We start from the raw sequence: 10,403 nt of genomic DNA on the forward strand, positions 1-10,403 counted from the left end.
CTAAAAGGGTTAGGGTAACACAAACATGCACAACTAAACATTTTGAAAGCTGGACATATATTCAGGGGATGTCACTATGAAAATGTTGAAGTTTGATTGAGGCATCATGAACCTATAAATGTAATGAACAGATAGCAGATGCATCCATAGGCGTTTTTCACTCATTACTCACAGTTCTGTCAACCATGACACAGAGTACTGTAGAGTATCTCCAAAAACTGTGAATCTATCTCCCTATATCTATAACTCTCAATGTTTGTCTGTCACTTTTCTTCAATCGCTGTTTCTCTTCGTCCATCTTCGTCTCTCTCTCGATCTCCCGCCTTCTCTCTTCGTCTTGTTAGTATAGCTCCATTTACCTAAATAGCCATCCCTCCTTGGTAAATGCATCCTGTTGAGCAGGGTCTAAAGTTTCCAGCGTCTTTTTCCGCTCCGTAAAATGAAAGAGTACGGCAAAGATATAAAAATATGCGCTTCCATTTTTCAAACTTCTGAAGCGCTTGAAAAAAATATGATTGTATAAACTTTAAACCATCGTATCTACGTTTTTAGTGGGCCAATGTGGATGAAACAAAAACTGGCATAGAGATTCAAGCCAGTACTTTCGACAGAAGCAGCCGGCAATGTTGTCCAGACTGTTGTTTCTATGCAGCGCCGACATGAACTTTTCACTTGGTCTGATCACGCCAGCGTGATCATCGACTGTTAAGGGTTAACACATGTATGTATGATCATTTGTTATGCTATGCTATGCTATGCTATGGAATGTTTTGTTATGTTCTTTCGTGTTATTTTACATCATGCTATGCTATGCTATTCTATGCTATGCTATGCTATGTTGTGTTATGCTATGTTACGTTAAATTATTTTATGCTATGTTATGTTATACTATGCTATAATATGTTATGCTATCCTCTGCTATGCTACGTTATGCTATGATATGCTATGCTTTGTTATGCTATGTTGTGTTATGCTATGTTATGCTATGCTATGGTATCTTATAGTACGCTATGCTATGCTATGTTATGTTATGCTATGTCATGCTATGTTGTGTTATGCTATCCTCTGCTATGCTACGTTATGCTATGCTATATTATGTTGTGTTATGCTATGCTATGCTTTGTTATGTTATGATATTCTATGCTTTATTATGCTATGCTATGCTATGTTGTGTTATGCTATGTTCTGCTACGTTTTGCTATGTTGTGTTACGCTATCCTCTGCTATGCTACTGTTACAGGTCCCAAGTGAAGGGACCAGCGGGCAGATTGCTGTTATAACAGAAAACGAAGAGCAGCATGTTGCTTTACCAGGGCAGTCCTCGTAAGAATGAGGAGGTTCTTACTCTCCACAGAAAAGAGACGCTTCCCGGCCAATCAACACACTACTAGTGCCACCTATTGGCCACAGCATGAAAAGGCACTGCTTTTAAACAGGATTACATTATAAATCAAAATACAATAAAACCACAATGTGACCACATTCTGTGTGGGTCACACTACGTTATGTGATGCTATGCTATGTTATGTTAGGCACAGCATTTCTGGGATGGGGAGGAACAGAATCTCGCTCTACCTGTCTGTGTAACACAAATAAAGGAAATGACAGTAAAGTTGACTTTTACTTTCACTTTGACAGTGCTAACATCAGCAATGCTAACATGCTGATGTCAGCATAGCACATTAACATACTATGTGTTCTCATAAGCACTACACACATTACAGCAGAGGCTGGTGGGCATAAACCCAAATTATTGGATGTATAGTTCACTCAACAAAGTGATCATTTGTCAACAATACTAACACAGCAGAGAGAGGCACAGCTGTTACTGGTGACAGGCTTTAATAGAAATGTGGTCTTCATTTAAAGAAGCATTTGGCTCCCATAATGCTCTCATTTGTTTGGAATACTTCTGAGGATGTAATGTAATGATAACATTTTGATATTGTCCACATCTCCGACTCCAACTGCCTATGTTCACTCTGAGCCAATCGGACACTGTATCCAACAGCAAAGAAAGACTTGTGACTTCCTGTCTCAGAGATTATGGGAGGGCAAAGTGAGTTTTCGGGAAGTATGACCGGAGCACAGGGCGGTGACGAGTGTGAATCACCCGTCCTGAACGATGACCTTCTTGGCGTGACGATGGGCCGCAGCGTGTTTACGGTAAAACAGGCGCCGGGGACGCCGAGAAACTTCTTTAGTGGCGTCACACTTTAACACAGCATGGAATAGAGACTGTGTTTGTGTGAGTGAGTGAGTGTGTGTGTGTGTGTGTGTGTGTGTGTGTGTGTGTGTGTGTGTGTGTGTGTGTGTGTGTATGTTTGTGTGTGTGGGTGTTGAAGGGTTTGTATAGTTTGTGGTTTCGTTATGAGAGAAACTAATCGCAACTATTCAGGGGAAACTGACGAAGAAGATCTCCTGAGAGACAAATGAATCAGAAAATGGAGACATGAAAGAAGATGATTGTTGAATATGTGTGTGTGTGTGTGTGTGTGTGTGTGTTGTGTATGCCTCGTCTTTGGAAATATTTATTTATAATTTTACAGTAAGTGAATGCGCATTTCCTGGTTTCCGTGCGTTTGTTTAGATGGTTCCTAATAAGTGCTTGTGTGTTTGTTTGTGTGAGAACGAGTGTGTGTGTGTGTGTGTGTGTGTGTGTGTGTGTGTGTGTGTGTGTGTGTGTGTGTGTGTGTGTGTGTGTGTGTGTGTGTGTGTGTAAATCAAAAAGCATCTTCTCTGAAACGATGCCAGCAGTGCTGTAGCTGTTTAGAGTCGACTCTCTGCCTCACAGTCTAAAGCTGCATCCTGAAAAAAGACGTTCAAAGGCCTTCGCCGAGGGGAGATTTCAGTCATGATGAAAGGAGATGAAAGGTCAGGAGTGACCAATATTTATAGTATTCATCCTCCCCGGGACCATGAATGTGCAAAACTAATGTCACGGCATTCTGTCTGCCAATATTTGAAGAGTCTTACTTTGATCGGACCATCTTCACCATTGATTCCCACCAAAACTTCCAAAGAAACGTTAAAGATGCACTCAGAAAAGTGTTTCTTAATGTGTTAAAATAATGAAAGTCAGTATTTTGCATCAAAATCTTTATTAAAATGCAGCTATGGGATACATGTGATATACTGGTTTTCATTTATAGAGTTCCTTAGTAAAAAATATTCTTCCAAAAAGACCAAAATCTACTTGAAACAATGAATTAATGTGTGAGATAAAGAGAGATTTCCTATCAGAGCTGCATTGAAAACAGTACAAAACAAATCCACCTTACTGTACTTTTACACCCACATGAGGAAATAGTAAATAATTGAAGCGTACCTCCTTAAGTGAGACCCTATTACATTAGTTATTGCAGTAATGATCAAAGGGAATCATCTAGAATAACCTATATTAGTGTCATTTGGTCAAAGAAGTAGTTCTACGGACATTTCATAATGTATTTGGTGTAGTTTGAAGGTATGCCAACCAGCAATAATGGAGTATTTTGGCTCAACTGTTGAGTGTTTGGATAAATTAACATAATCATGATTCCATACAGGGATTAAGCAAAAGTAAACCAACATAGGGTGAGGGGATGTGTTCTTTCCTATCTTTGCATGACGGTTGGCATACAGTGTCACACTTTGAAAACCCCTAGGCTGGAAAGATCTCACCAGTAGTCTCCCCCTAAACCACCAGTTGTCAGATGGACTTCAGTTTTCTTTAAATGTAGTTTGTGGGTGTTGCTTTTCTTCAAACTCGTGGGTATCACGCTGACGTTTTTCATAGAAAGGCCAGTGTTAGCCGGGGTTAGTCTCTGTGGAAATTGGAGACAGATAAACAAACTGATCATCAGCCAAGGCGAGTGGAAGGCAGACCTGATGTTTCAATAGATGTGCGTCTGGGTGCGTGTGGGATACCCCCCCCCGCCTCCTCCTGCAGCTTGTTGGGTGTCGTCCTCCCACTGTCAGAAAAGAGCTGTGAAACCCCAGCGTCACCGTGCTGAGGCAGTGGAACCTGCTGTGTCAACAGGTGACTCGAGAAGTTTCCCTGATAGTAATAATAGGACGGAACAAACAGGAAGGAGAGAAAGAGCGGTGTGCAAAAGTGAAAGATGCTGAGTCAAAGGGTGGGGGTGCACAGAGGGTTTTTCGTTGGCTAATGACAATACTTTCTCATATAGTGACTTTACAGCCTGCGTGGGATCCTTAATAACATGAAGTAGGAATGTGTTTCATCACTTCCTTTCTGTCCGTTAGATAAGATTCAGAAGAAATCTGGTTTGTCAAATTTCAAGTTGTCGTCAGTCATCTCATTTTAAATTATTGACAGTGTGTGAATTCATGTGATGATATTGAAGGAAACCTTATGTATAAGAAGAGGGATCACAGCAGTACACTAATTTTAATTAGTTAACAATTTTCCTGCAAACATGGCCCACATTAATACATAAATACATGGTCTTCCTTTCTTTGAATGACTCAGAAGAAACCAGTTTTAAATTTACCAACCTTTGTCGTAAATCTGTGGTACATCTGAATTCAAACTTCTGAAAATCAGCAACTGTGTAATTGTAATCTTAATGAAGAAAACTCAAATATTAAACACATTTAGAGGATATATTCTAAGGGAATAACTGTCATTTTAAAGCTACAGAGGTCAATTTCTTTTCCATTTATGATTTCATCAATTTGATTGTAATCTAGTTATTCAAATCATTTTAATTTATTCAATTGTATTTCATTTGAATTTACATGTTTCCAAATAAATTGTATGTCACTCACATTGTCTACAAGTTGTTGTTTATTAATAGTCTTATCTGTACATTGGGGGGGGGGGTTTGTGAAAAGACCATAGGACCGTTTTTTTTTGTTATGGAAAAAGTGACTCAAGATCAAGTGGACATTTCCCATGACACTGGTGGACTTCTTGTTCATTTCCACTGCATGTTACTGAACGGAAAACCTCCTACTGATGATAGATAGCCAACAAAGGTTCATACAATAGATTGAAAAACACAAGCTTGTTAGCTTAGCTTGCTAACGTTAGCCCTATATTCTACTTGATGTTGCCTTTCATTACTTTTTTGGTTGAAACCCCACTCATTTGAACTTGAATCGTGTAGATGTATGTGCTCTTATTTTGAACATATCAAATCATTTTCTTATCTCTTTCTTGATAGAGATTATTTCTCGCATAAGTGGCCTTATATGTTTTATTCAACACCTAAATCGTTTCCTTTTATCTCTTCGATTTATGCTCTGAGAGTCAAGACTTGCGGTCGGGTGTCAAGACAGGATGCTGAAGTCCACTTTCTACTGAGATTGAGGACTGTAGGCTCTAAAATCAGTCATGTAGTCTGCCTGTCTCCAGTTTGCAGGATAAAAGACAGACCCCAGTTACTGCAGCCCACAGGGCACAGAGAGCTGTTTCCTGCTCCAGTCTTAAAGTTTGGCATTGCACGGAAATGGACGTAAAGATTGACGACTCTCCTCCAGAGAGCCCGGTTTACTACGGGGGTAAAATACGGTGGTCAATGTGGGAGGAGGGTAAAAACATGGCGTTGGCCTGACCAGGTTGGTCTGTGGTCTCTTTATTTGAGTCTTCTAACCTTGCCTTCGAAGGTGCAACAAGAGCCAATTAAGCAGAGTTTGAACACACCCAAAGAATTTTGAGAAGAAGTAAAACCAGGTAAGTTAAGTGTAAACATCTGTGTGGATTAAGGGCCTTTCTTAGTCCCAAGGAGAATGCTGTCAGACAAAGCATCCAAGTTTGTCCACAGCTAATTTGACTGAACACACTCCAAAGAGTTATACATGGAGGTTATATGGTCAGCAAATTAAAACAGTGGTGCAGTAGATAGCTATTGAGCTATCCGGCTAATGAAGACTTGCTAAGTTATGGCTAATTAGTTGATTCGTCTATGGCTAAAGAGTTAGCACACATCTAGCATCAACGGTGGATACAGTTTTACAGAGGTGGAAGTACTCAGATCTTGTAATTGAGTAAAGTAGAAGTACTCAGATCTTGTACTTGAGTAAAGTAGAAGTACTCAGATCTTGTACTTGAGTAAAGTAGAAGTACTCAGGTCTTGTACTTGAGTAAAGTAGAAGTACTCAGATCTTGTACTTGAGTAAAGTAGAAGTACTCAGATGTTGTAATTGAGTAAAGTAGAAGTACTCAGATCTTGTACTTGAGTAAAGTAGAAGTACTCAGATCTTGTACTTGAGTAAAGTAGAAGTACTCAGATGTTGTACTTGAGTAAAGTAGAAGTACTCAGGTCTTGTTCTTGAGTAAAGTAGAAGTGCCAGAGTGTAGGAATACTCTGTCACAGTGAAAGTATTCTAAATGTTCCTCCAGTGAAAGTAGAAAGTACTCTCCTCTAAATGTACTTAAAGTAGCGACAGTAAAAGTACTCATTGTCTGATTGGTCCATTTCAGAATAATATCTCTGATATGTTTTATAATGATTGATCATTAAAGTGTTCTCAGAGCTGGTAAAGGTGCAGCTAGTTTGAATGGCTTTGTATACTGCAGGGTAGCTGCTGGATTTACTGCAGGTGAACTACAGTCTGATTTAAGGGATTATATTTACCATCATTAATCCTAATCTGCCTAGCAACTAAAGGTGTTAAATACATGTGGTGAAAAGCACAAGTATCTCAAAATTGTACTTAAGTGTACTGCTTGAGTAAATGTACAGGAGCTACAACTAGACAGATGAGCCTTTAGCTGACTTCACAACAAACTTAAATCTCATAGTAAGAGTTAGAGTTGGGATTTTTAGCAGTTTTCTGAATAGTTTCACTAAAAAGTCTCTAGGCTACATTCTCCAACTAGCTGGGAGGAATTTTGTTGAGTAGAATAAGGGTAAAGCTTTATAAAATAAACGTTATACCAGCTTTACCACTACATACAAATGTGTACACTTTGATTTGGATCATGTGAAAAGACTGCTATACCAGAGCCTGAGTAAGAAGAATAAAACACACAGTCGTAGGGTTTAGATTAGAGCAGTGAACATTTATATCATAATTTACACTTTTTGACATTTTTGCACATAAATAACTATGTAAACCAGTATGTAAACAGAGACAGTCCTTTAGTGGATTCCCCTCTGGAGTTAAAGCTCTGATCAGAGAAAGACGCTTTGGTCGAACATTAGTTGGAGAGGAAGAAAATGAAACAGGGAGAGAAATAAAGAGAGAGAGATAGCGAGCTACAGAGTTCAGGTTGTTGATGTGCAGCTGCTGCAGAAAATCACAGTTGCTTTTGGAACATTAAGTTGACTCTTAATGCCGTTATGACCAGTTTCAGTGAGACTGTAAACAGTGGAAAGGGTGCAAGCATCGGCACTGAAGTTATAAAGTAGAAGGAGTAGGGGGGGGGGGGGGCAGTGCATAAAAAAGGCCGAGGTGCTTTGGTGTATGCCAGTTCAACACGATGGCGGACGGTGGGGTTCAAGAAGGGGCCGTTGCTCTCAACCGAAATATTAACAAAAGAAATAAACGAAACATCGACAAAACCACAGCGATACTTCATCGAATACACACAGTACATCTTCCCTTCTTCAGCATTTTGATTCCTCAAGTTCCTTCCTCCTTTCCTCTCCTCTATTTTTTGGTTTGAAATTAAAGCCAAGTGTACTTTGGTTGCTAGCATCGAGCGTGAATCCCAAAATCGCAGGGGTATTCACTTCCCTGTAGGAGGGGGAGAGGGGGTGGGGGGGGTGACAGTGTTGTTAGAAAAATAAAACGAAAGGAGTCCGAGTCCTTTATGTGCTACATGTTGCCTCCTCATTTGGACCAGCTGCAGTCCAGTTCGGTTTCTTCTTCTTCTTTTTCTTCTTCAAGTAGCAAAAAACGCAAATAAATAGAAAGCTCCCACCTTTAGCTGTCCCTTTAAAAACACACTCACAAACACACGTCCTCTCATACCGTCACATGCACACTGAGGTAACCGTTGTGAAAACTATACAAAAACAAATGCCCTTTTTTTGTTTCAAATTAAATTAAGTAGGCATCAGAACACAGACATACTTTCGGGAAGCTACGAAGCAGGGTTGAAAAATAAAGCTCTTCTTGGGTGACTTAACAAATTTATGTGCCGCACTTTGGCAAGTTTTTCAACCCCTTTTTTTTAACCTGGTTTCTAAATCTTAAATAGATAAAACCCTGAAGAGTGGACACCCCTCAGCTCAGAGGTGTCATGACGGACGGATACAGGCATAGAGAGAGTGACTATCTACACAGAAATGGCCACAGAGAAATACAAAAACAGAATAAAATGTACATTGATTTCACCCCGTCAGTGTAACCATCTCTTCCACTTATTGCTTTTGAAGACAACAAATAAAAAGTATAATAAATTAAGGAGGATATATAACAGCTAATGATCAACAAAACAAACAAAAAAACATTTGAAAACAGAGACCAAATAATACAACAACAATAATTATAATAGCATTATATTAATTACATTAAAGGGTACATGATTGTCTCTAAGTATAATAAACGCTAAGTAGTCATGGGACAGTGTCTCTTGAGCCCTGAGTACGCGAGTCCCTGAAGACCTGGTGTGAACAGGAAGTCACTCCTGAACCAGGTATAGAATTACTTATTTACAGCGGTTGCTCCTGGCAATGAAGTCTGTGAGTCTTTGGGGGTTAAACGTCACTTAAGCGTGATCCTCCAGCTCCTGCTTGACGGTGACGTTGGCAGGAAGCGGCAGGATGGGGCTGCCTTGCCGCCTCTTGATCACCGACGTCTCGTTCGGGGACTCGTACGCACCGTAACCCGCCGACAGAAGGTTGTTGCCGCTGCCCTTGTGGTGGGAATGGAAGTGAGGGGACTTGAGGTCGCTCTCCCTCCACAGCATCCCCAACACCTGCTTCTCCAACATGGCCTCTACCTCCGCGCCTCCCTGAAGCTGCTCCAGCTGCTCGGCGTGCTCGCTGACGTCGAAGCGTTCGATCTCCTCGTTGGCCCGCTGCACCTCCTCCAGGGCGCCCTGACTGGACACCGTGGGGCAGTAGCCCTTCAGGTGAAGTCGCAGGCTGCACAGGTGGATGTAGTGGCGGTGGCAGTGGGAGCATTTGTGAGGGCGCTCGCGGGAGTGCAGGCGCTTGTGCAGCTTGAGGTGGACGAACTGGGTGAACTTGGCCGGGCAGAGTTTGCAGTGGTAAGGCTTTTCCCCCGAGTGCAGCCGCAGGTGAGTCTTCAGGTTGCTGGTGCTGCTGAAGCGCTTGTGACAAACCTGGAAGAACAGACGAGACGAATGTCAACAGCTTGTAGCAAACAATCATGCAATCAACTCGTCTGTCTGGGAAAAAACAAGCCCATTGAAGTTGCATCGTTTCTTACCTGGCATTCATGCGGCTTCTCCCCGGTGTGGACGAGGAAGTGTTTTTGCAGGTGAGCCAGCTGGGTGAAGCCTTTGTTGCAGGTCTGACATTTAAAGGGTCTCTCGCCACTGTGGACACGAAGATGAACCTGAAGAGGAAAGAATAAGATCTGCTTAGCCATTGCAAATATCACAGATAAAAGCAGTCACGATGTTGAAAGCCAACAAAATAACGGGGCAGCGTTTCTAGACTCACCTTCAGGTTCGACAGCTGTCCGAAGGTCTTGCTGCACACGTTGCACTCGTACTTGATTTTCCCGTTCTGCTTCTTCAGCGGGTACGGCAGCGCCTTGTAGCCCGCTGATCCGGGGCCACGCTTCACTTTGGACAGGTTCATGGCCTCCTCATCATCGCTCGAGTTGCCCAGCATCGCGGAAGTAGGCCTGGTGGGCAGCCGCTCGTTAGGCGGGGAGGTGCCTGCTGTTGGGGAGCCTCTGGAGGGGGCGGGTCCGTGTGGGTGCCCGGGGTAAGAGTGGTGGAGCCTCGCTTTGTCTTTCAGAGAGGTGGCGGCTGAGAAGGCACTGCTGGGCCTGGGGAGGAGGAAATCTCTGTGGGCCGAGATGGAGGACGGGTGGACGTGATCAGGCATCAGGAAGCGCCTTCCTGCTGCTTCGGAGGGCAGGAGGGGCATGTGAGGGGGCATGTAGAGGGGGTACATCCTGGGGAAGATTCCTCCAACGGTGGGGACACCTCCGCCTGGCAGAGGGTAGTGATGGGGAAGGAGGTAGCGTGAGTAGGGGGCTCCGGGAGGGTAGAAGGATGAGGATAGAGGGGTTGATGGCGGGGAGTAACCAGGGGTAAGAACCGAGTCCGGTGGGGTAGAAAGATGCTGGGGCCGGACCCGAGGGGCTTCCCTGAGGACTGCTCTCTGGGCTGCTCCTTGCTGACGGGCTGGGCGTGGCTGAAGACTGATTTCCTGGCGACCGGGTTGCGGGGTAGCCGTGTTTGTGTCCGAGGAAGTCTTCAGGGAGGTGAGGGTGGGGCCTAAGGCCCGGGTAGATGGCGCGAGGGT

General features: G+C 42.9%; 1 protein-coding gene across 1 annotated transcript in view; it reads right to left on the minus strand.

Annotated features, from left to right (window-relative positions):
• Positions 1–6,991: 6,991 nt before the first annotated feature.
• Positions 6,992–10,403, minus strand: part of prdm1a (PR domain containing 1a, with ZNF domain) — a 14,866-nt gene continuing 11,454 nt past the window's right edge. Inside the window, 4 exon segments of the mRNA XM_063880043.1 lie at positions 6,992–9,244; positions 9,352–9,480; positions 9,588–10,190; positions 10,192–10,403. The exon segment at positions 10,192–10,403 is cut by the window's right edge and continues 240 nt beyond it. Of these exon segments, the coding sequence (XP_063736113.1) occupies positions 8,666–9,244; positions 9,352–9,480; positions 9,588–10,190; positions 10,192–10,403 (1,523 nt within the window). The 3' untranslated portion in view covers positions 6,992–8,665.

Source organism: Eleginops maclovinus, chromosome 3 (assembly GCF_036324505.1).
Source record: "Eleginops maclovinus isolate JMC-PN-2008 ecotype Puerto Natales chromosome 3, JC_Emac_rtc_rv5, whole genome shotgun sequence".
Taxonomy (NCBI): Eukaryota; Metazoa; Chordata; class Actinopteri; order Perciformes; family Eleginopidae; genus Eleginops; species Eleginops maclovinus.